General features: G+C 37.1%; 2 protein-coding genes across 4 annotated transcripts in view; one reads left to right on the forward strand and one right to left on the reverse strand.

Annotated features, from left to right (window-relative positions):
• LOC106879738 (pre-mRNA splicing factor CWF19L1) overlaps positions 1-12724 on the forward strand; it is a 69086-nt gene extending 56362 nt beyond the window's left edge. For 2 of the 3 annotated variants that reach the window (XM_089359866.1, XM_089359865.1), the window contains exons 10-16: positions 980-1079; positions 2429-2508; positions 6651-6764; positions 7165-7260; positions 7882-7995; positions 12351-12448; positions 12543-12724. In XM_089359866.1, the coding sequence (XP_089215992.1) occupies positions 980-1079; positions 2429-2508; positions 6651-6764; positions 7165-7260; positions 7882-7995; positions 12351-12448; positions 12543-12687 (747 nt within the window). In that variant the 3' untranslated portion in view covers positions 12688-12724. The remainder of the gene's footprint in view (positions 1-979; positions 1080-2428; positions 2509-6650; positions 6765-7164; positions 7261-7881; positions 7996-12350; positions 12449-12542) is intronic. The other variant, XM_089359867.1, reaches the window with a different exon arrangement.
• Positions 12725-15852: 3128 nt separating this feature from the next.
• LOC106872600 (uncharacterized) overlaps positions 15853-27723 on the reverse strand; it is a 314391-nt gene continuing 302520 nt past the window's right edge. The window contains exons 73-74 of the mRNA XM_089360611.1: positions 17906-17959; positions 15853-16256 (exon numbers count right to left, since the gene is read on the reverse strand). Of these exons, the coding sequence (XP_089216737.1) occupies positions 16219-16256; positions 17906-17959 (92 nt within the window). The 3' untranslated portion in view covers positions 15853-16218. The remainder of the gene's footprint in view (positions 16257-17905; positions 17960-27723) is intronic.

Here is a 27723-nt window from a genome sequence, read left to right on the forward strand (position 1 = left end):
TGTTTATTTTGTAATTTTGTTGAGAGAGAGGTGGGAGGGAGGGAGTGAGTGAGAGAGAGAGTGAGTGAGTGAGAGAGAGAAAGAGAGAGAGAGAGAGAGAGAGAGAGAGAGAGAGAGAGAGAGAGAGAGCTACAATTGCTATCATTCAGATATAAAAAACAATTGTTTCAATTTCATGCAAATATCCAAATTACCAAAGAGTTTACCAACTGTGTTAAATGGATAAAATAGTTAAATAGTATTTAAGAAAAAAAGTCAAGTTCTGTGAACAATGTAAATGTTTCAAAAAGTTTTTGAGTTATGCTGGTGAGCAGTTAGGCAAAAATATATACAGTAATGTCATAGAAGAAAACAAAGATAAAAGATATTGTATTACCTTACATAAGTTGTTAAGTGATCCTGTAATATTTCAGAGAAGATTTCCCTTTTAAAACAGAAGAAAGAAAATAAGTTCAGAGAAATGTTTTGTTACCAGTAGGCCATTCTACTTCTGTAGTTTGTAGATCTTTTTAACAGTAGAATATAAGTATTGATATAGTGTAACATAGCAGAAGGTTAGCATAAGTTTAATTTCATATAATATCTGGACACTTGTGTAGTTTAACATAATATATAATCATTGATATTATAGTACATAGACACAGTTGTAAGTCAACAAGTGTATATTTGCAGTACTGCAACTTATTATTTTACATAGACATTAATATAAATGTCATTTAACTACTTAAGAATGATTATTTCATTGCTGTAAATAGCACGAGTACAAACAATGTACTTGGTTGGTTAGTTTACAATACTGAGTTTGAATCTTCCTGCATGTTTGAAAAACGCAAATCAACTCCATTGCATTGCTATACAAAAATGAAATTTTCAATGGAATTTCAGTGGTCAAGTGGTTTACAGAGGCTACAACACAGTTGGTTAGTCTAGTTCTATAGCAAGTAGATATCAGTGCTTGATACTGTTTTTTCTTTTCTAGGAAGGTCAACAATTCTTTTTTGATATGAAGGCTCCATTAGCAAAAGGACAGAAAAGATCTAAGGATGATGAAGACAAACAGAAGAAAAAGCATAAACCAGGTATATATCTTCATCATGATTATCATTCTTTAATACTGTCTTCTGTGCTGGCATGAATTGGATGGTTTGACAGTATCTGATGAGCCAGAAGATTGCATCAAGCTCCAATGTTTGCTTTGGTATGGAATCTCTGGCTGGATGTCCTTCTTAATACCAACTACTTCACAGAGTGTACTGATGCTTTCTTGTTGAACTGGCACTAGTGAAGTCACCAAGTAACTTGCATAACAGATCCCTTCAATTGAGTGGTGTTATAGTGGAGAGAGAGGTGGCTTTATGCCAGATGTTGAGAAATTTAAAGCATGTTTGAGGGACAGAAACAGGTGTCTTGCTATAGAAATTGATTGATTGTTTACACTACTATTACGTTTACATATATTTTTTTCTTTTTGCCCTATTCGTAAACTTAGTATAATAGCATATATATATAACTGTGTATAACAATTATCAAGTTGTCATCATGATAGATTGGCAGAATCATTAGACCATCAGACAAAATGCTTTGCAGTATTTACTTATGACCATTTATGCTCTGAGTTCAAATCTTACTGAGGCCAAATTTGCCTTTCATCTTTCCAGAATTCATAAAATAATGTACCAGTCAAGTACCGGAGTTGATTTAATATTTCTATAAAGCATCCAAGCTGTGAATGGAATTATAAAAAAGTAAAAGAAATTTAAGATACAAGTATTCAACATACCCTTGTCATTATTCAAACTTTGTCACTGTCCTTACCTACATAACTTACCTACATGCTGAACCAATGAAGGTCCTGTTTTCAGTCTCCCATCTTGTTAGAAGCTGGGATACCTTAAATCATAGGACTGCTTGATCAAAGTTGACCTGGCTTAAATGCCAACATAAAATAGTTCAGGACAAAATAATTATTTTACATTGAATTTCTTTGCAAACTCTTAACATTTGACTAGACACTATATTCCTTCTTTTTGCAATACAACTGTACTGATTATGGATTTGAACTTCTATTCAGATTTAATTTCTTGTCTGTTCTGTTCATACTATGGAACAAGCCAATGAGGGAGCCTTTATTTGGTTGCTGAACCTGATAGAAATGACAGTCAAATCTTTCTCATACCTTGCTGTCTTTGAAAAAGAAGAACACATTAGACAGTATGGTCCTAATTACATAAAAAGATTGAAGGACCACTGTTAGTATGCCTTTGTTCACTGTCCTGCTGAACAACTAGGCATGGAATTATTGTTGCACCATGCTTCAATACTTTCACTTGACTCATAGTATGAAAGTAACAGCATTGATGAAGTTTAATCAAACAAACAAACAAACAAACAAACAAACAACACTAATGTTTCTTATTTGTTATTGCAGCACAACCGTCTGGCCCTTGTTGGTTCTGTTTACGTGGAGAAAAAGTGGAGAAACATTTGGTTGTTAGTGTTGGAGAGACAGTGAGTGTATTTCTATTCCTACTTATAAATATTTGCATTACACCACACATACACAATTGCATGCGCACATGCTATATATATATATATATATATATATATATATATAATAATAATAATATTAGGGATAAAATCCAAAATTACAGGTAAAAACTCAATTAAAATCAATTTATTAAAAATTAAAATTAAATTAAGCTTCACAGTATAAAATATATATAAATATATACTCATCAATGAGTTCATAAACCTTGGTTCTTTTCCCTAATACTATATATATATATATATATATATATATATATATATATATATATGACAGACTTCTTTCAGTTTCCACATACCAAAATCACTCATAAAGCTTTGATCAGCCTGGGGCTTTAGTAGAAGAAACTTACCCAAGGTGGCATACAATGGGACTGAACCTGGAATCATGTAGTTCCAAAACAAACTTCTTAACCATGCAATTGTGCCCTATAACTAATCAGAATGTACTAATTGTAGAATTCTCAGTGAATTGTTGGACAAAATACTCTCAATATTTGTTTCAACTCTGTGCTTTATGGTCAAAATCCTGCTGAAGTCAACTTAGCCTTTTATCCTTTTGTGGTCGATAAAAATATGCCAATCCAGGGTAGTGAATTGACAGAATTTGTTAGAGCGTCAGATGGAACACCTTATAGTATCTGTTCTGGCTCTATACATTCTGAGTTCAAATCCTGCTCAATCCCTGGGAAAAGGCAACATTTCTTTTAGGAGTTGCAGCTTTGTAGCTAACAGATAAAATCTGCTAGTTTGAAAGTCCAATGGAAAGCTTAGTTTCCTTGGTTCAGTTGGAAGATTCACTATCAGTGCTATCACTGCTGCTGCAGCCGTCACTGCCATCAGCAGCAGCAGTAGTAGCAGCACCAGCACCAGCACCGCTGCCACCACCACCACCACCACCACCACCACCACCACCACCATTTATGAGGGATGTTCATTAAAAATTTCCCCTGACCCACTTCCCAAGGACTGAAATAAACGAAACTTGGGCATAATTATTAGTCCTTCTCTAAATAGCCACCACCAATGGTAATACACTTTTTCCATCACTTTATGCAGCTGTGAAGACTTCATCTATAGAAGTTGGTATGTTGCATCTAGAGCCAAGACTTTACCTTGGAAATAAGTTCATCATCTGAAAAGTGCTTCCCCTTCAAAAAAGACTTCATGGTTGGAAAGAGATGGAAGTCAGATGGTGCGAGGTTGGGAGAGTGAAGGGGATGAGGAAAGATTTCATAGTCACAGAAATGTGTTTTCATCTGGGCAACATGCGCATTGTGAACTGGGGTGTTGTCTTGGAGGAGACGAACTCCTTTGGTCAGCGTGCCAAGTCTCTGCTTTGATGGTGTACTGCAACTTCTGCAGCAGAGAAGCATAATATGCCCCATTAATTATGGTGCCCTTTGCCAGAAAATCCATCATCGCTACTCCATGCTGGTTGGACACGAGCCTTCTTTGAGCCTGGGAGCCATTGACTAGTTCCTGCTTCTGAAAAGGTGTGAGTATCTGGGGAATCCATCATGCAGACAACTTCCGCATGTGCAAATGGTCGTGAATGATTTTTCTCCATGGACCCTACACTTATCTTCACTTCTTGGTTTAGTTGCTGAATAGTTATGTGGTGATCCTCCAAAATGGTGGCTTCCACTTTATGGACGGTGTCATCATCAATGGCAGAATGAAGTTGTCCAGGAATAGGAGCAGTTTCCACTAAAGTCTGACCACATTTGAACTGGCGATGCCAGTGTTTGGCTATGTTGTAGGTTTGTGCATCGTCTTTCATCTCATTGAAAGTCTCTTTTGTGTATGACCTTTCAAATAGAACCTGATCACTGATCTGCATACACCTGCTTCCATTATAACACCTTAGTCCACTTTAGCAGCCGTAAAAGACAAACGAATACTAGTGAAAAGCTGCAATTTACAATGTGACATGTAGAGACATGTATGATTATACCTGTACAAGTTCTATTTCTTGCAATAACCAGAAATGGGTCAGGGAAAATCTTTAATGAACACCCCTTGTATAGTGGTGAGAAATCAAAATGACAGAATGACTAAAAGTATTGAACTTTCAGGTCTTACATTATAATTGTTTCAGTCATTTTATTCTATTCCTAGATGGGACATATTTATGCATCTCAGTTCACTTATCTGTAAAGAATAAAAACTAATGATGAAGTGATGATGACTTGTACTATACTGTCTAGACACAGCCTCTCTGTCTCTCTTGTTTACTTAATGCTGTCAAATCTGGAGCTAATGTCTTAATGGCATTAATACTCATTCTGTTTATAATTATTTCAGAAGTGCTGGTGCTATGTAAAATGTATCCAGTCTGCATTGTAAAGTGGTTGGTGTTTTGAAGGGCATCCAGCTGTAAAAAAAAACATGTTAAAACTAACCTCACCTGTGCTGGTGCCATGTATAAAGCACTCAGTCCACTCTGTGGAGTGGTTGGTGTTAGGAAGGGCATCCAGCCATAAAAACCATGCCAAAACAGACAGCAAAGCATGGTGCAGTCTTCTGCCTAGCCAGCTCCTGTCAAACTGTCCAACCCATGCCAGCATGGAAAATGGACGTTAAATGATGATGATGATGGTCATTACATGTTTGAATTTCTAAGCTGTGTTATTATGATAATAAATTGAATTTCATAAAACTCATTCACATTATTTCAGAAGTTGATCAGGCTGCTTATGTCCTTGAGGAATTAGAGTATGTTATAGCATTGTGAATCGGTACCAATGATGCAAAAAACTTGCTTTCTAAATATTTGAGGTTTTAAGTCTTTCTCGCAGAAGTTAGTCAGGGAGATTTATAATAGCAGATTTATGGAGGATCAACAGCTTCTATAGAAGAACCCTGAGAACCATTGAGAACATCAGATGAAACCATCATGTTTTCAACAAAAAACTGTGAGCAATGACGCATCAGTTCACAGCCTTTCACCTCATAGCTATCTGTTGCATGTGCTGGTACAGACATATCCTTTATCTCCTGCCGGATCATCCTACCAGGGTTTTACTCTCATTTGATGCAAGAGCTGTGGACTGGAAGAGGCCTGGTGGCAGGCCCATCATCAGATGGCTGGATATGTGATTGGGGAAGATTTCCAGAGGCTCAATGTCACTTTGGAGGATGCAAAGGAGCTGGCATAGGACTGCCAGCGATGGAGAGTGCCAGTGGATCTGGTCACTTCGACACATGATGACATATCTGGAACCGCTAGCATGGGATGATCCCAGCCTCATCAAGTGAAGATTTATGGAGAGTTTACAATTGTTTATGATTTACAGAGTTTTCTAGGACATATAGTGGCCTGTAAATAGTACCATTTGAGCATAATCGTTACCAGAGTCACCTGCTAGCACTTGTGGTGGTGGCATGTTAGAAAATCATTTGAGCGAGGCCATTGGCAGTGCCGCTGGACTGGCTCCTGTGCAAGTGGCACATAAAAAACACCATTTTGAGCGTGGCCGTTGCCAGTACTGTGTAACTGGCCTTCGTGCCAGTGGCACATAAAAGCACCCACTACACTCTCGGAGTGGTTGGCGTTAGGAAGGGTATCCAGCTGTAGAAACTCTGCCAGATCAGCTTGGAGCCTGGTGCAGCCTTCTGGCTTGCCAGTCCTCAGTCAACTCGTCCAACCCATGCTAGCATGGAAAGCAGAAGTTAAACGATGATAGCTCAATCTAATTTCAAAAGCATGCTGACCTCATCTGTTGTGTTTTTATGTTTTACTCTGTTTTAATCATGTCTAATTGTGATTGTCCTTGGTCCCCTTTTATCCCCCCACCCACACACATGCATACACGTGTACATTAGTGCATACATATAAACAGCTCACACAGACATGCACACTCAGATATATTTATTTTCTCTATAGACTGGTTCCGAGCTCAGAATCTTAAATCAATGTGTCAGTGTTCCTTCCCACTTTACCACTGTGCTGGTGTATTTTCTATTTTGACTTGCATTTAATTTACAATTTAGCTATGTCTGTATTTCATTTTTTTGAATCAAAATTTTGAAATATTTTCTATGTCAATATCATTTTATTGACTTTGCTGTATTTTATGATCTAACAAATGTTGTTTTTCCAGACATACATGGCTTTAGCAAAAGGAGCCATGGTTCCAGATCATGTTCTTATCCTCCCAATTGGTCATTACCAGTCTACTGTGGTGGCTCCAAGTGAAGTTGTGGAAGAAATTGAGAAATATCCTTTTACCTTTTTATTTACTCACAGCAAGCATCATATTTTCCGGTATACAAGTCAATGTATATAGCGTAAACATGTATAAACATTCAAACATTGACACTATCTTTCCAAATCCTGCTGCACTTTTCATGGAATTTTTAGTGCTCCAAAGTTGTCTTGGTATATAAGTTCATCTACCTTTTTTAACTGTAAATTTTGGTCTGAAAGATTCGTCTTGTATGCTTGAAAGTATAGTGTCAGGCATTGACTATGTTTATAAATAGCTTATACAAATTACACAACACGTTTAAAAGATAATTCAATCTGTTTTTACCTCAATACACACTCTCTCTCTCTTCCCCTCTCTTTCACACACACACAATATATTTATATCTATTTAGCCTTAACAATGCGCCAAATATAAGTCCAATTTAAGAAAATATTTCAAGTGTTTGGGGAAAGTTGTAGTTTTCTTTGAACGAAATTACAAGACATCACATCTTCAGATACAGGTAAGAAAAGTTTATATCTCTATACCTCTGTTTGTCTGTTGTTTCTCTCCCTTCCTCTCTCTCTCTCTCTCTCTCTCTCTGACTGGGTGCAGGCATGGCTGTGTGGTTGAGAAGTTTGTTTTTCAACCACATGGTTTTGGGTTTGGTCTCAGATGCATGGGTTAGTGGTTAGGGTGATCATAAGATCACGAGTTCAAAAACAGGCGACATGTTGTGTCTTTGAGCGAGTCATTTTATTTCACATTGTTCCAGTCCACTCATCTGGCCAAAATGAGTAGTATTGTAAGTCAAAGGGCCAGCCTTGTCACATTCTGAGTCACACTGAATCACCCTGGGAACTGTGTTAAAGGTGTATGTGTCTGAAGAGTGCTCAGCCACATGCACATTAATTTCATGAGCAGGCTGGTCTGTTGATTGGATCAACTGGAACCTCCAGTTGCTTAAATAATAATAAATTGATGATCTACTTTTGTTTAGCCTATTGTTTGGCCTATTGTTTAGTCTGTTCTTTAGTATATTGTTTTGCTGATTTTTAGCCTATTGTTTCTAAGGTAAGAATATTACTTGTGCTATGTTGCTATGTCTATTTGTCTTCAATGTTTCTACATGTTCTTTCCCTAGGCCATTCCCGTCCCTGCAAATCTTGCATGTAATATTACCGACACATTTACAGAGTTTGCAGTTGAGGAGTCCATTGATCTGAATGAAATACCAAAGCATTCTGATTTAAAGCAGGTAAGAATGGAAATATCTAATAAAGTGGTTCAGAGAAAGCCATTGGTGAATTGATAGGCTGTTGCTATACAAACAGGAGGGATGGTGGCTTGTATCTTAAAGATACTTAACATTCAATAATCCACTTGTTTATGTAGGATACAGTAAAAGTAAAAAGGTAAAGTCACCTTCTTGAGTCACACTGGCTCATAAGGGCCAGTTTCCCGGTTTCATGGTGTATATATTCCCCATCTGGATGGGATGCCAGTCCATCGCTGGATTACTCATTTTTGCCAGCTGAGTGGACTGGAGCAATGTGAAATGAAGGTGTTTTGCTCAAGAATACAACGCGTCGCTCGGTCCAGGAATTGAAACCACAATCTTATTGTCATGAATCCAACACCCTAACCACTAAACCACGTGCCTCCACTGGAGCACAGTGGGAGTTTATTGGCAAGACACATATGGTTACAAGAACCCAGTTGGCTCTATTTATCACACTTTATAATGTGGCCAGGTGGTAGAATAATTAGTATTCTGGAATAAATGCTGCTAAGCATTTTGTCTGTCTTTATGTTCTTAGTTCAAATTCTGCCAATCATCTTTGTCTTTCATCCTTTTTCTCGGATTGATAAAATAACTGCCAGCTGAATATCAGGAGTTGATGTAGTTGACTAGCCCCGTCCCCACCAAAAATTCAAGCCCTATGTTTAAAGAAGAAAGAATGTGGACTAAACAGAACAGGAAGAAACATGTGGATGGGAGAGTTGCTGAAGAGGTCACAGATTTCCAGACAATGGACATAAAATAAAATAAGAACAATAATAAATGAGTGAAGAATGAATATATAGTGCGTGTGTTTATTTAGCAAGAAAGAAAAATGACCATCCCAAAACATAATAATATCTGTTTCAATACATGATTTCACATCAGGAATCTTGCAAAACAAATTCATAAATGTGAGGACCAAAGACTCGAGGTATTTCGGGTTGCAAGACAGTGTAGGAGAGAGAATAGTGATGTTGTAGGAGAGAAATGTGTTCGCATGGATGATGGTACGCTTGCATTAAATGAGGATGCAAAGAAAGAGGTCTGGAGATGCCACTACGATAGATTGCTTAATAAAGAGAATGAATGGGAGAAAGAGAGCCTGCCTTATGTCGACCCAATAGAGGGACCAGCTATCCGAGTTGATAGTACCAGGGTAGATAAAGCAATTAAGAGTATGAAGACCGGGAAAGCCCCCGGCCCATCAGGAATCACTGCAGAGATGCTCAAAATATCTGGCAGTGTTGGCTATAGCCTAGTCACCCGTATTACGAACCAGGTGATACACGAAGGAGTCATACCCTATGACTGGTGTAGCAGCATCATAGTCAACTGCTACAAAGGTAAAGGGGACGCTTTAGATACAAATAATTACAGAGGCATCAAGCTGTTAGATCAGGTTATGAAAGTTACAGAGAGGGTCATAGCCCAACTAATTAGGGAGCGAATCAATTTAGATGAGATGCAGTTTGGGTTCGTGCCAGGTAAAAGCACTACTGATGCCTTATTTCTAGTGAGACAGTTGCAAGAGAAATACCTAGCCAAGGATAAACCTCTGTACCTGGCTTTCGTTGACATGGAGAAAGCCTTTGACAGGGTCCCCCGATCCCTTATCTGGTGGTCAATGAGGAAACTTGGGATAGAAGAATGGCTAGTGAGAGCTGTGCGAGCCATGTACAGAGATGCGGCCAGTAAGGTGAGGGTTGGAAATGAGTACAGCAATGAATTCCGGGTAGAGGTAGGGGTCCACCAAGGTTCCGTCCTCAGCCCCCTATTATTTACCATAGTCCTCCAGGCAATCACAGAGGAGTTCAAGACAGGTTGCCCCTGGGAGCTCCTCTATGCTGATGACCTTGCCCTAATTGCGGAGTCACTATCAGAACTAGAGGAGAAGTTTCAGGTGTGGAAGCAAGGTCTAGAATTGAAGGGCCTTAGAGTCAACCTAGCTAAAACCAAAATCCTAATAAGTAGGAAGGTAGATAAAACACAAACCCCTTCAGGTAGATGGCCCTGCTCAGTATGTAGAAAAGGAGTAGGTAGTAACTCTATAAGATGTACCCGGTGCAAGCTATGGACACATAAGAGGTGCAGCAACATCAAAGGCAGGTTAACTAGCAAGTTAGTTTTTGTTTGTGGCAGATGTTCAGGTGCAATAAAGACTGCAAACAAACAGGAAACAACTTCTATCTCATTCCAGGGTGAAAAACTAGAGGTAGTCGATAGCTTCCGCTATCTGGGCGACCAAGTTAGTAGTGGGGGTGGGTGCGCTGAAAGTGTAGCTGCTAGAATAAGAATAGCCTGGGCAAAGTTTAGAGAGCTCTTACCCCTGCTGGCGACAAAGGGACTCTCACTCAGAGTAAAAGGCAGACTGTATGACGCATGCGTACGAACAACCATGCTACATGGCAGTGAAACATGGGCTGTAACTGCTGAGGACATACGTAAGCTCGCAAGGAATGAAGCCAGTATGCTCCGTTGGATGTGTAATGTCAATGTGAATACCCGTCAGAGTGTAAGTATCTTGAGAGAAAAGCTGAACATTAGAAGCATCAGTTGTGGCGTGCAAGAGAGACGATTGCGCTGGTATGGACATGTGGTGAGAATGGAGGAGGATAGCTGCGTGAAAAAGTGCCACACCCTAACAGTTGAGGGAACCCGTGGAAGAGGTAGGCCCAGGAAGACCTGGGCTGAGGTGGTGAGGCAAGACCTTCGTACATTGGGCCTCACCGAGGCGATGACTACGGACCGAGACCTTTGGAAATGGGCTGTGCGTGAGAAGACCCGGCAAGCCAAGTAAGATCGTTGCCAGTGCCCCTGGACTGGTTCTTGTGCGGGTGGCACATGAGATGCACCATTTTGAGCGTGGCCGTTGCCAGTACCGCCTGACTGGCTCCTGTAGGATTTTCGAGCGAGATCGTTGCCAGTGCCCCTGGACTGGCTTGTGCGGGTGGCACATAAAAGACACCATTTCGAGCGTGGCCGTTTTCGTGCGGGTGACACGTAAAAGCACCCACTACACTCTCTGAGTGGTTGGCGTTAGGAAGGGCATCCAGCTGTAGAAACTCTGCCAAATCAGACTGGAGCCTGGTGTTGCCATCCGGTTTCACCAGTCCTCAGTCAAATCGTCCAACCCATGCTAGCATGGAAAGCGGACGTTAAACGATGATGATGATGATGATGATGAATTAGCTCACATTGTTGAGAAACTAAGTAATATAGAGAAAAACTGAGGAGGATGGGGAGTATATTTAGTTGTTCAAATTTGGGAAAGTATCTGGTTGTAAATTATTGCTGTTTCAGCAAATCATACAGATACCTGACATTGTAGACTACTATAAACCATGCTATTAAAGGTAATAATTGAGTTAAAATGGTTGAAATAAAATCCTTTCTTTTGATATGGATTTCTTTTATCTTTAGTTTGTAGCAAACATATTGATACAAACTGATAGTTAATTTATACAGCTTTTTAGGCTATTATGACTTTTATGCTTCTCCAGCTCAACTGGGAGTGATAAGGCCTTCCAGGAGCCATACTGGAGTTTTTTAGAAGATGTAAAAAAAAAAAAAAAATCCAAGTAGGGCCACACAAAATTAACTGACAGATATATGTCCACTCTGTCCTTGTATTTCATTTTTTGTCCTAATTTCAGCAGCATAAATATTGAATATCAATAGTTATAATTTGTTTTTTTTTCACTTCTTACTTTCTTAAATCTTGCTTTATCTAGGTAACTTACCTGTTACAAAAGTTTGCAATCACTGTGATATTTTAAAGAGAAGTGAACTTTTGTTTGTCACTAACAACAGCGCAGTCAGATAACAAAAAAACTTGCATGCTTGCATTAACCACAAGGTTCATGCTCAATAAATTGCAAACCATAAGAATATTTTTTGTTACTTATGATCTATCGTTATATGTTGCTTATATTTTTATATTTTATCTTTTAAGAATGATTTTTTAAAATAAAGTACACATTAAATTTAATGTTTGACAGTTTTTATAGCTCATAACCTATTTATGTCTGTATAGAATTTATTTGCTAATTTCATTTTATTTACTTAGAAATGGTTGTTTTTGTAAGCTACCACCAACGCTTTACTATTTATATGGCACAGCTACACTTAATAAACATTGCAAATAGTAAAATATTTTTGTTTCAACTAATAGCATTTATAGTGTAAAGGATGTAAAATCAGTTGTAATTCAAAATTTGATTCTGTACTCGGGCTCACTTCTTGCTCACAACTGTAATAAAAAATAAAATATCAATTACTGATCTCTTTCAAGAATTTGTATATTTTTGGTTACCAATTATTATTTTCAGATTGTTAATGTTGAGGTACCATATTTCTATGTAGAAGTACCAACAGGAGAGAAATTTCTCTGCAGGATATCCAAAGGTTTCCCATTACAATTTGGCAGGTAATTGTGAAAAGGTTTTTAATTTTCATGCAATTGAGATAAATTTGTTGTTGTATTGACAGGTTAGAGTTTCAAAATTTTTGTTTATTTTCAGAGATGTTTTGGCTTCCCCAATACTGCTTAATATGCCTGAACGTATCAACTGGAAGAGTTGTACAGAAAGTCAAGAAGAGGAAAAACAAATGGCTCAGGAATTTAAGAAAAAGTTCAAAGACTTTGATTTTAATTTTAGTTCTTAACACATTTTTTAAAAATGAATAAATTGATTTTAATGTGTTTTATTGGTTTGGTTTTGGCTTGTTAAAGAAATGGCTACTTGACTGTTGGAATAGAATCTGTTGCAGACAGCAGCAAATTTTTCTTTCATATATGCTTTGATGGGCCTAACAGAGTCATGTGTGTGCGCATACACACACACACACACACACGCACACACACACACACACACACACACACACACATCACATCACACCACATATTCAAAACTTCCAAGAAAAGCAGCCTGTTTGGAGTGAAGCTACTCAACAACATTCCATAACCACTTGAGTACCATTGAGTTGTGATCTCCATATATCATGTCTGCTGTTACTGCAGTGAGCCCGTGAGGGGCTCTAGCTGTGTTTATCAAATGTAGCTATTGATACATTCTGGTACATTCACACATACACACTTATGTATTATACATCCACACATACAGGTGTGGATGTCTTGACAGGAGTTGGCCAGCTGGAGAGCTGCTTGGGTTCCATTTATTTGTTTTGGCATGGTTTCTACAGCTGGATACTCTTCCTAATGCCAACCACTTTACAGAGTTTACTGGGTGCTTTTACGTGGCACTGGCATGGCTGCTTTTATGTGGCACCTGCACAGATGCTTTTACATGGCACTGGGATGGGCGCTTTTATGTGGGCATTGTGTGAAGGTCATTAAAACTGTCATTATTATCATCATCATTGTCATTGTTTTAACATTCTCTTTTCCATTTTTGCAAGGGTTAGACTGAATCTATTGAGGCAGATTTCCCTTCCTGTCACCAAATATTTCCAAACAAGGTAATATTTCCTGATGGCTGGTTATGTTTTCATGGAAGATTGGAAATGAAGGACACTGCTTGTATAACAATGACACTTCATCATCATCATCATCATCATCATCATTTAAAGTCCATTGTCCATGCTGACATGGGTTGGACAGTTTGATCAGAGCTGACAAGCTGGGGAGCTGCACCAGATTCCAGTCTGATTTGGCATGGTTTCTACAGCTAGATGTTCTTCCTAATGCCAACCACTTTACAATGTGTGCTGGGTGCTTTTATGTGGCACCACACAGGCGTTTTTACAACTATTGCTTGATGTCAAGGCAAGGAGAGAGAAATTAAAACTTGATTTTAATTTTCAGTGCCGACTTTAAAACTTATCAGGCTGAGTAAAAAGTAAGCAACGTTTTCGTCGTCGTTGTTTAACGTCCGCTTTCCATGCTAGCATGAGTTGGACGATTTGACTGAGGACTGGTGAAACCAGATGGCTACACCAGGCTCCAATCTGATTTGGCAGAGTTTCTACAGCTGGATGCCCTTCCTAACGCCAACCACTCAGAGAATGTAGTGGGTGCTTTTACGTGTCATCCGCACGAAGGTCAGTCAGGCGGTACTGGCAACGGCCACGCTCATCTTGCTCGAAAAACCTCATGTGTCACCCGCACAAGAGCTAGTCCAGGGGCACCGGCAACGATCTCGCTTGAAAATCCTACGACAACACCACACAAGAACCAGTTCAGGGGCACCGGCAACAATCTTGCTCGAAGAAATTTCATGTGTCACCCGCACAAGAGCCAGTCCAGTGGCACTGGCAATGATCTCGCTCGAAAAACCTCATGTGTCACCCGCACATGAGCCAATCCAGGGGCACCGGCAACGATCCCGCTCAAAAGATTTCATGTGTCACCCGCACATGAGCCAGTCCAGGGGCACCGGCAACGATCCCACTCGAAAGATTTCATGTGTCACCCGCACATGAGCCAGTCCAGGAGCACTGGCAACGATCTCGCTCGAAAATCCTACGACGGTCCCACACAAGATCTCGCTCGAAAAACCTCATGTGTCACCCGCACAAGAGCCAGCCCAGGGGCACCAGCAACGTTCTCGCTTGAAAGAATTCATGTGTCGCCCGCACATGAGCCAGTCCAGGGGCACTGGCAACGATCCCGCTTGAAAGATTTCATGTGTTGCCCGCACATGAGCCAGTCCAGGGGCACTGGCAACGATCCCGCTCGAAAGATTTCATGTGTTGCCCGCACATGAGCCAGTCCAGGGGCACTGGCAACGATCTCACTCGAAAAACCTCATGTGTCACCCGCACAAGAGCTAGCCCAGGGGCACCGGCAACGATCCCGCTCGGAAGATTTCATGTGTCGCCCGCACATGAGCCAATCCAGGGGCACCAGCAACGATCCCGCTCAAAAGATTTCATGTGTCGCCCGCACATGAGCCAGTCCAGGGGCACCGGCAACGATCCCACTCGAAAGATTTCATGTGTCACCCGCACATGAGCCAGTCCAGGGGCACTGGCAACGATCTCGCTCGAAAATCCTACGACGGTCCCACACAAGATCTCGCTCGAAAAACCTCATGTGTCACCCGCACATGAGCCAGTCCAGGGGCACTGGCAACGATCCCGCTTGAAAGATTTCATGTGTCGAAAAAAATATCAATGTTAATTTATTGATGCCTTTGGGCAAGTCTATGTCTGTATTATTAGATGATTGCAAAATGTTTAAAAAAGTTCAAAACTCTGCAAAAATCTGGTACAAATTCTTCATGGTTCAAAATGTTGCTTACTTTTTACTCAAACTGATATATCATAAAAACTTCAAAATTGTAGGATTCAGTGTTACATGGTAAGACAAGAATGATTCCAATGTATCCTGTCTTATATGATGAAAGAAGGATAGAGCAAATTATATTTAGAAACAGTTATGTTCCTTAGAGAAGAGAAATGAGAAATAGATATGAATCAGTATCTCAGGCAAGTTCTGATTCTGTTATACATGAGCATGCAAATGTCATGACAGATTTGACTGTAGGATACCACCTAGAGAATGTCTTCCTGAGAACATATGCCGAGTGGATTTGAAGTCAGTATTGCAAGCCACTGAAGTACTTATCTGTAGTCACTAATTCTGCTGTTTGTAGAAATGAGCTGTGAGCTTTGCATGATGCCGATTTACATTACAGCTAAGCTAGATGAAATAGGCTCATTTTACACTTAAACAATTTTGCCAAGACAGTACTATTGAGGGGATATGAATTATACATTCCATTGACTAGCACTCTGAATTCCTATCGATTCAGTCAGAGAAAACTCTAAATATTTTAAGAAAAAGCATACAAAAATGAAAACTCATAATGTCATTTGTATTTGTTTTATTGCTAAAGCTTAAAAAAGTAATGACACTACACACGATTTCTGCAAAAGTTTCCAATTTTTTTTTTGTTTTTTTTTTTGTTTTATCCTTCAGTTCAAAATGGAATTTTATATTAGAGTATGTATGTACATAGTTCAAAGCAGGTATTATTTATCTGTAGCTATTTCTCACAATATAATTCTTCCTGTTGGTTTAGATAAAGCATTTCATGAGTAACAAGACAAAATCTTGAATTCCTGTTTGTTAAATAGGGAAGTAAAAGCTGAAATAGAATTCATGAGAAGTCTTTCTACCACATTTGAACCTTGTGAAGGAATTAGAGATTTTGGGTAAAAGTCTTGATTGTTTTAGAATTCAAATTCTTCATCATCCTCCTCGCTATTAGCTGAAAAGATAAAAGACGGGTTTAATCAATATGTCTTGAATTGCACTCCTATTTGTCAAATTCATAGATTTTTTTCTCACAAAACCTGATAGTAAGACTATATAGGAAATCAGTATTTTGTATGCTTCTATCATTAGTAATATTTAGTATCTGTTTTGTTTTGTTGTGTAACTGCTGGAAAAGAAAATTTTTTCACTTGCAGTGGTTTAGCAGATCTAAACTTTTATATCTGGTTTTATTTACACTTAGACCAAATATTGCCTGATTTTTGCGTCTCCTCATAGAAAACTTCCTTCATTTAATTCCACTCCCAATCCATGTAATTATAAGAGAAATAAGAATTGGTTAATCTTACGCTGACTTTAAGAACAGATAATCCCAAAAACTTGTATTGTCTCCCACTATATTATCTGCCAGTATTACCTACCTATATTACTTACCTGTATTAGTTTCAAATTTTGGCAAGTTTGGTAAGTCGATTACATTGACTCCAGTGTCCAACTGGTACTTATTTTATTGATACAGAAAGGATGAAAGGTGAAATCTACCTTGGTGTAATTTGAATCACTTACCTATGTTACCTACTAATACTATATTAAGTCTTTCAAGATCTGTTTTACTTAATCTAACTGGTGCAATTTCTAGTTGTTTGCAACACTTTGCATCTGCACACCACACAGACACACACATACAGATAGACAGACAGACATGTGCACACACACAAAACATTGCATCTTTGTTAAAAAATACAAACAAAAACAGCAAACAACAATTCACAGAAATTCTGTCACTTAAGGCGGTGAGCTGGCAGAAATGTTAGCGTGCCATATTTTTGTTGCCATATTTCTGTTGAAATATGCTACCTTTGTTTCAGTTAATTTCGAAACTGATGAAGAATTTAATGAAATAACTATTGTCATTAAGTTGGTGTTTGGGGTATTGATTAACATGGAATTTTGGAAAATGTTATTTAGATCACTTTAAAACATGGAGTTTGTATGAAAGAACCAAGAGCAGCTTCAGGCAGCGTTGATACTGTCTAGTTAGCGATGCATTTCATATTTAATATTTCTTCCAATTTCTATTAACTCTACTTTTGGATTGGTTCATCACTCTAGACTTTGTTATTAACAAATTCAATTTGAAAGGATCCTGTTTGGAAGGATTTACTGCTATCTTAAAATCTTTTGCATAAATGGACTCATTATTTCTTAAACATGTTCCGTTACTTTAAAATCTCACTAATTTCTTTGTTTCTATCACATGAGCCTTTTATCTTTAAATGCATACCGATGCATAACTGCTGACCTTAAGTTCTCAACCATTCTTTGGAAGACATTTACCCATTAAACATCTTATTTGTTCATTGTGTCTAAATTAGATGAGTAAGAAACTTAAATGGAATTAGTAGAGCTGCTATGTAACTAATTGTTAGAGGGGGTTGTTTTACAGGAAAAGAGATGAAAATATTTAAAAGAGAAGGAAGGTTCTGTCCAAGTTAATGAACAATATCAAATAGGGAAAAAGTAAACATGAAAAAAATTTTAACTGCAAATTTGGAGCAAACTAACTTATTTTGTGCCTGGTATTTCAAACTTATCGTTTACGTATTGGGAACTAACAAAAAGAGTGCAAAGGTAATCACTGACCTTCCAAAGTATACCAAGACGAAGTCATTTTCTTAGCTTGCTCACCAGTACACGCTGTAACAGAAAGAGTATAAACAATAATTATTTTTACAATTGATCCATTTTTATATCTCCAAATTTTGTTGATAAAATCCCTATTTGCAAACCCCTTTATTTCTTTTCACTGACATCGTTTACTCAGATTTCTACATTGGTAGCGCATGGTTGTTGACACCTTGAGCAAACTAAGTTTTGGCTTCCTAATGAGTATAACTTTTAAAAACATTTTCACAAGGTTTAAAAATTGCAAATACAGGATTAAAATATTTATAACGATTTTACCAGCTAAAGAGAAGAGTTCAAACAATGTTGGAGCTTCAAATCTTTTCATTGATACGAAGTTAGAGAAAAACTGTATCTACAAAACTGGCAATGATTAGAACACATTTTTATTACAAACTGGCTTAAAAGCCTCACTGTGCAGATTTTTAGCCTACCTTCTGATAGGTAAATATTTGTGTATGTGTGTGTATGTATGGGTATGTTTGTATATGATTGTGTGTGTTGCCGTTTTTTTTATGTGTGCATGTGCATGTGCATGTATAAAGATATAATTAAAACAATACGTATACACCAACGTATATATACATACATACATATATATATATATATATATATATATATATATATATATACGCACAACAAAGCCTAATGGTGTGAATTTTTTAAAACTCCTTTAGGGACAAACGGCTTTCACAATGAATTCCAATTTAATTGGAATCTACATGATCTGAAGCATATTTGTGGAAAAGAAATATTTAATTTTCTCAAGGTTATGAAAAAGCAAGTCTTTGGGGCACAATTGTGTAAATATGCCGAAATATTTATATATATATGGTGACATGTAAAAGCACCCACTACACTCTCTGAGTGGTTGGCGTTAGGAAGGGCATCCAGCTGTAGAAACTCTGCCAAATTAGACTGGAGCCTGGTGTTGCCATCCGGTTTCACCAGTCCTCAGTCAAATCGTCCAACCCATGCTAGCATGGAAAGCGGATGTTAAACGATGATGATGATGATATACACAAGGATGTATATAAAACTAATTCTGTAAAAATGTATGTGTGTGTGTATATATATTTGTATGTTTCTGTATGCATTTATACATGTATATGTATAAGTTTCAGAAGATATTAGAATAATGGAATAAAAGTCAGTCACAATATCTATTTCCTTAATTTTTAACTACTGTTTCTGGCACACATATTTACACAATTTTGATTTTAAAGTATTTAAAAAATCATTTGGAAATTATAAAGAGAAACGAATGGTAGATTCGGACTGTCCCTATTTTTAAACCACAAATTGAAAAAAAAAAAAAAGTGTGTGTCAAATTTTTCCTCCAGAAGTTCATGACTTCATAGGAATATGTGTGGGAAACTGCATCAAGATAACCAATTTTCAGATTTTTTATTTCCTTTTGAAAAATGCAGATTTTGTGAATGAAACAAACTAGATCCTGAATAAGAAATGAATGTTTAATATGATAAATTTTCAGATTTTTTTACACCATTTTAAAAGGGGGCTGATTTTGTGTCTCAAACTAACTAGATCCAAGTACAGTGAATACCATCCTCCGCAATTTGCTATTCGTATGAAGTACATATGTATTTCAACAATTTCTATCAAATACACTCTCTTTCTTAAGCATAAAAAAATCCTCTTCCCGAGTGACAGTAACTTATATGTCAGATTGTTGCACAAGTTCTAGCTGTTTTGATAAGGGAAATCGGAAAGGTTTGAAATGATTTCATTGGCATTTACTTGTACCAAAGAGCACTCTTTCGATAGACATCACATTGATCTCATAAGTGTCATGTGGTGGAAATAAACGCAATTACCAAACTTTCAATTCATTATTTTGTTTTTTTGCATTTCAATTTGTACATCTGTACTCCCGACTGCGTACAAATGCATATGTAAAACGACGTCCTTTATTTTTTAATCATTATCTGCTGATATCAAAATAAGTAGTATATTGCAAAATAAAAATATTTTCTAGGGGGTGGGGGTGGCATTTGTGACTCCAAGGGTCAAAAGGGGCCAAAATCTGTTGAGAACCTTTGATATAGATAAACACAGTGAGGATGAGGGGAAGTGAGAGGAAATCCAAAGTATTCAGTTGATTTTTCTGAAGTTCTAATGGATTTTTTCCTAATTTATTAAAGATATGAAAATAGAAAAAAAAAAATGTATATATAGACATTAAAAATCACAAATACCTCTTTTATTTAGATCTGCTAATGCATTCATGACACTGTACATCTATCCTTTTTAGTATATAATTTTCTATTGGAATTGAACTGGCGCATGCTATTAATATTCTATTCAAAATTTCTATTGACAATTGTCTACAAATCTTGATTTTGAAGTATTTAAATACAAATACTGGAGATTTAAGTACTAAGCAGTGTTTACGTCGATGTCTCAGATTCGTGAGAGAGGGCGATACTGAATTAACAAGGTGCTTCCACACCTTTTTACCGTAAGAAATATGTAACAAACACATATAAGTCTTTATAAGCTTTTCTTCCTCTTTTCCATGGCCATAGTTATAGCTATAGTAAGCATTGCTTTTAATACAATTCACAAATTTGGCATGACCTTCCATAACTTATTTGTGTAGCAGAATCTAACAGCTTTTATGGGAAGCTTTAGATTAGTCTTGGGTAAACTGTGGCCTGCAGGACTTTGTGAATGGCATACCAAAAAGAAATTACCTTGAATCTTTTTAGCAGTTCAGTCTGCCTCATAACAAGCCATGTTGTATGTGGCCCACTTTGTGAAAAGGATAGCCCCTTGCCCGCTTTATATCTTTGAGAAATTATTATTGGCAATATTTATTTTAATGAAGAGATTGCATTAGTTTATATTTTAGAACAAGCTTAACTCCATGCAAAGAATTTTCAAATTTTATTTGTATCTAATCTTATTTATTGTTTTGATATTTTCATCTTTGTATTTGGAAAATCCCCAGCACATGATATGGCGCACAAGTAGCACGTGGCACCCCAGGTGACTACCTGTGCTGCAATGCTCAGCACTGTCTACCTGAAAGCTGAAATTATGTAATAATCTTATCTACATTTCAATAACAAAGATCTGTTTGTATTTGAACAGAAAATAAATTCTAAGAAGAAAGGAAAACAAATCCAATGACATATGTATTTATATTTAAACAGAAATAGATGGAAATGATAAATCAGGCACACGAACAAATACAATAAAATAAAAGTAGTAAAGACAAAAAAAGAAACAAAAAATAAGTAGATTCTATAAAGAATCAAGAAAGAAGTTAATAAAAAGGCCTGAGGAAGGAATGCAAAAAATCAACTTGTCAACCTACAATGTAAACATGGCTGACAAAAGAGATAGTTACCGTCCTTAGAAATACAAGGCTGACGGGTGCAATCTAATAGGCCACCAGTCTCAAAATGATATTTCTTACACTGGGTTGAGCTGATTTTCTATCAGCTCAAGTACTTAAATTTCCAGTATTTGTAATATACAAACGAGGAAATATGTCCCAAAATACAAGACATAACAGCATGAAAAGAATCATTCACTTGGCTCACATGTACTGACACATGCATATACAGATTTATTTACATACAAGGATATATTTGTGTGTGTGTGTGTGTGTGAGAGTATACCTACAGGTATGATGCATGCATACATACGTACATACACATACAAATACATATATACAAACATGCATACACAATAGCATATGTGTGAGTGTGCATGTATATATATGTATATATATATACCCACACTCAAATACATCATCATCATTTAATATCTGTCTTCCATGCTGGCATGGGTTGGATGGTTTGACAGGAGCTGGCCAGGCAGAAGACTCCACCAGGCTTCTGTGTCTGTTTTGGCATGGTCTTTATGGGTGGATGCCCTTAGCACCAACCATCCAACAGAGTGGACTGAATATACATATACATAAACTTTCCACACAAACAGATGCACATATATTATATACTAGATATTTTTAAATAAGTAGAATGTGTTAGATTAAAAATTTTCTTTATTAGATGACTAATTTTACAATTATTTCTGCTCCTTTAACAACTCATATAAAAGTATATATATATATATATTATTAATATTTAACAAAAGCAACAGAGTGACCGAAAAGTTGAGAGTTTCATGCACACACACACACATTTCTGCTCTGTAAACAGCACATATAAACACACACCCGCCCGTCCGCACGCACACAAACACACATGCAAAATCAATGGTATGATTTTCATGTTTTATTGCATTTTTTACAATTTTACAATATTGAAATAAACTAGTACTTTCATGCAGTATGCAATCATCATATTTATGTAGTGACAGCCGTATTCTACAATTGGTTCATATTAAGATATTTTCCAACTTTTCTTAACACGAAACCAATGGTAGCCTTAATTCACAAATAAAGAAATTTTATCTCCCAATGCAGTGTTGAGCACTCATTTTCATCGTTTGACATTTACATGTGTGTGTGTATATATATATATATATATATATATGCATATACAAATGCATCTCACTCTCCCCTTCTACATATATGAATGTGTGTGTGTTTGTGAGAATGTTTTTGTATATGTATGTATATATTTACCAGTTTATGATCATAAATCAGTAAATGTAGAGTTTATGTTTATTAGAATTTGATTGATGTCTGTCAACAAAGTTATACATAATACTTCAAGGAATCTTGAAGTTGTACATTATGTCTAACTGAAGTGTTCCAGATAGTAAAACAGTCAGCAATATAACTAAACTAAATATGTGAAATACTATTGAGTTGTCAGAAAAATTCCCTTTGGACAATTTCTGTATGTCTGTGTATCTATGGACTTATTGATTTCCAGTCCAAAGGAAACATGCAGATAAGTTACCCAGGAAGGTCGATCAAAGTTTTCATCTATGCTTTTCTTTGTAGCTGTTCAACCAACAACAATGAAATGCCATATCTGTTGGCCTAGCTGGAATATTGTGGACATAAGGCTTCATTCATCACCAAATATTGTATGCTCGATTGTGCTTGTATTTTATTTGTAATACTCTGCGTAGTATTGGAGTGCCTCATCAACTATTTTTAAATGAATACACATACACACACACACACATACACTCATGCCCACACATACATACAATAAAAAAGAAAATACCTAGAAACGAAGTTGACATATTGAGATCAATGGGTCAAAAGAATATTGGTGGAACTTAAAAATTTAAACAGCCACTAAAACGCAACCGGCCACATATCGTGTGGGACCACAAAAGAAAGATATGTTCTGTTGTGGTAATTAGTGGCCCTCTTGACACGAATGTCGTTAGAAAAATACAAAGAAAACATGTATGTATGTATGTATGTATGTAGGGGACTCTTCAATATATACAAAGAAGAGTAGAACACAATTATATGACTTACGTAATTTTCCTAAGTGAAGTGAAAGTGAACTAAGAGAACTAATTCAGAGTAGCCATCAGCTCCTATTCCAACAACAAAGATAAATGAGAGTATGTCAAATAATACCAAAGGTATATTCTTGCATGGCTCAGTGGTTAGAGCGTCGAGCCTATGATCGTGAGGTTGTGAGTTTGATTCCTGAACCGGGCAGCGTGTTCTTTTCTTGAGCAAGACACTTTATTTCACGATACTTCAGTTCACTCAGCTGTAGAAATGAGTTGCGACGTCACTAGTGCCAAACTGTATCGGCCTTTGCTTTTCCCTTGGATTACATCGGTGGCATGGAGAAGGGAGGCTGGTATGCATGGGCGACTGACTACTGGTCTTCCATAAACAACCTTACCCGGACTTGTACCTCGGAGGGTAACTTTGTAGGTGCAATCCCATGGTCATTCATGACTGAAGGGGTCCCTGATTCATGATTCGTTGAAAACATCTCGGGTAGACGAACTTAGTGGCAACTACCAGAAATATCAAATGAGAAGGGGAGATAATCTCATCAATAAAAATTTTCTACATATTTTAATTAATTTTTTTTCTACTTGTTTCAGACCCTAGATTGTACCCATGCTGGGACACTGCTTTGAAAAATTTTAGTGGAACGAATCGACTCCACTTCTCCCTTTTCTTTTAAAGCCTGATACTTATTTTATCAATCTTTTTGCCGAACCGCTAGTTTACAGTTGTCAAGCGGCGGTAGGGGACAAATGCAGAGATAAAGGCACACACACACACATACACACACACACACACACATATGCACGCACATACACAAACACCCGATGGGCTTCTTCCAGTTTCCGTCTACCAAATCCACTCTCAAGTTTTTGGTCGGCCCGAGTCTATAGTAGAAGAAATTTGTCGAAGGTGCCGGGATTGGGACTGGACCCGGAACCATATGTTTTCGAGGCAAACTTCATACCACATAACCATACCTGTGCCTATATATATATATATATATATATATATATATATATATATATATATATATATATATATGTGTGTGTGTGTGTGTATTATTGATGCCGTAAGAATATATAAACGTTTGAGAGAAGTGAAATAATTCTGTTTTTGAATAATCGCCCTCGGTGCACATCACATAAAGCTATGATACCATGTAAATTGAGTTTAAATACACACACACACACACACATTTATATAGCTATACACATCACATAACATATAGAATGAGATTTTCCACTGTGTTTGCAAGTTTAGCTTGAAACCATAGTTTATAGTACCATCATTGACAAATCAACAGTTTTCTTTGCTAAAAGAACAAAAAAAAACAAAACAAAAAAAACAAGAAAAACCCCGCGTAAGGCGGTGTTTTCATTAGTAACAATAATAGTATTCGTTTGAACCACGCCTGGGTTTAGTTATATAAAATCAATTATGATTAAAGTACCGCCTCTTGTAAACGTATTCTGATCAACAAGAGACTCACAATTTGGCGCCCTCTAAGAAAACAAAGCGTTATAAAAACTAACAAGCAAATATAAACACACTTATCAGATGACATCATATACTCATTTGTTAAGCCACGACCAAATCAACAAGGTAAAATACACGCCTTTCTTCTGATCAGAGATTATATAATTAGTTCTGCTGTCACCTCCCGAAAGATATACGAGAGAGCTATAGTGCTGCACTCGTAAGAGTTCTGAATCCGAATTTACCATCTTTCCAAAGTTCATCCTTGCATCCCTCAAAATAGCCACTAGGGACGGGCTGGAAAGGTGGTGTCAACATCAACAGCGAGCTATTAACAAATTTTATTAATTCAGTTTGCAGACGACATCGTCTCATCGCAGAGACCTTAGATCACTTGCAGACCAAACTGAGTAGACAGAAAGAAAAAAAAAAAAACAAATCCCCAAGAAGACAGAAGTGTCTGTTCATAAATGATTATGAACAAACTCTCTAGCTGCACACACACACACAAGCAATTCAATACCAATGCATTAACAAAAAAATGTCTGTTATTAAAAAATACCAACCACCGTCTTAATTCCTATGGCGGAGAAAGGGAGACAACAACTGACAACAAAAACACCTCAACCCGTATTGGGGCCACTGTTAATTACTGTTAGGTTATAGATAGAAGTCGTCACTACTACTCGCTAGGTTAAAGGTTTATTATACAACACGAGGAACCCTAACTATTATTACTATAACTACTACTACTGTCCTACCCCCACAATACAAACAAAAATGATTCCTTGCTACCTCTTATCAACCTAGGGCGACAACCATCACCACCAACAATACAACTACTGTTCCGTCCACTACTGTTTACCTGCCACCGTTTTTATTAACCGGCCATCACTAACAGCTAGCAGCAAGCATAAGGACACAAAATACAGCACCATATAATTTTTGTAAGAAAAATATATAAACATCCAGAACTGATATTATGAAAGCTTAATTTAATTTACTTTAATTTTTCTTTCCATTTTATTCAATCATGAAGAGGTAGTCCTAAACGACCAAAACTGGTACATTTTTTTTTCTATTTTCCACGATAGAGCTTTCTAAGCATTTTCGTCTTCAAACTTTTTCAATGAATGAATGAATGCATCCATCAATCTATATATATATATATATTAACAATTTAGGTTAGTTGAAATATGTTTGTCACACATTTCAACTGCTAAAGGCAAATACACCGCAGTTACTGTGGAGAGAAAAATTCTCTCTTTTGGTAAAAAGGTGTGAAAATATCCCTGAGAGGGGCAACCCTGAACGAATTGACAAAGCTTATTGTTTTGATATTTTCATCTTTGTATTTGGAAAATCCCCAGCACGTGATATGGCGCACAAGTAGCACGTGGCACCCCAGGTGACTACCTGTGCTGCAATGCTCAGCATTGTCTACTTTGAGAGCTGAAATTATGTAATAATCTTATCTAAATTAAGCTTTCATAATATCAGTTCTGGATGTTTATATAACCTAACAGTAATTAACAGTGGCCCCAATACGGGTTGAGGTGTTTTTGTTGTCAGTTGTTGTCTCCCTTTCTCCGCCATAGGAATTAAGACGGTGGTTGGTATTTTGTGTCCTTATGCTTGCTGCTAGCTGTTAGTGATGGCCGGTTAATAAAAACGGTGGCAGGTAAACAGTAGTGGACGGAACAGTAGTTGTATTGTTGGTGGTGATGGTTGTCGCCCTAGGTTGATAAGAGGTAGCAAGGAATCATTTTTGTTTGTATTGTGGGGGTAGGACAGTAGTAGTATAATTCAGTCAACACAGTGACTGATTTGCGCAAGTAGATCGCCCGATCGAAAAAAATATTGGAGTAAATGTGCTAAGCAGTGTTTACGTCGATGTCTCAGATTCCCGAAAGAGGGCGACACTGAATTAACGGGGTGCTTTCACACCTTTTTTACCGTAAGAGAGAATTTTTTCTCCATGGTAACTGCGGTGTATTTGCCTTTAGCAGTTGAAATATGTGACAAACATATTTCAACTAACCTAAATTGTGATTATACATAAACACTGCTTAACGCATTTACTCCAATATATATATATATATATATATATATATATATAGAACACAAATATAACTCTTCAACCTGGCTTTAGAGTCTGAGTAGCATCTGTATGTGTGTGTGTGTGTGTGTGTGTATGTATATATATATATACATATATATATATATATATATATATATATATATATATATATATATATATACATATCTTTTGTATGATTTGTTTTCCTTTCTTCTGAGCATTTACTTTCTGTTCAAATACAAACAGATCTTTGTTATTGAAATGTAGATAAGATTATTACATAATTTCAGCTCTCAAAGTAGACAATGCTGAGCATTGCAGCACAGGTAGTCACCTGGGGTGCCACGTGCTACTTGTGCGCCATATCACGTGCTGGGGATTTTCCAAATACAAAGATGAAAATATCAAAACAATAAATAATATTAGATACAAATAAAATTTGAAAATTCTTTGCATGGAGTTAAGCTTGTTCTAAAATATAAACTAATGCAATCTCTTCATTAAAATAAATATTGCCAATAATAATTTCTCAAAGATATAAAGCGGGCAAGGGGCTATCCTTTTCAAGAAGTGGGCCACATGCAACATGGCTTGTTATGAGGCAGACTGAACTGCTAAAAAGATTCAAGGTAATTTCTTTTTGGTGTGCCATTCACAAAGCCCTGCAGGCCACAGTTTACCCAAGACTAATATAAAGCTTCCCATAAAAGCTGTTAGATTCTGCTACACGAATAAGTTATGGAAGGTCATACCAAATTTGTGGAATGGTCGCCTAGCTTCCCTTCT

The sequence above is a fragment of the Octopus bimaculoides genome, chromosome 11 (assembly GCF_046866305.1).
Source record: "Octopus bimaculoides isolate indiv1 chromosome 11, ASM4686630v1, whole genome shotgun sequence".
NCBI classification, from domain to species: domain Eukaryota; kingdom Metazoa; phylum Mollusca; class Cephalopoda; order Octopoda; family Octopodidae; genus Octopus; species Octopus bimaculoides.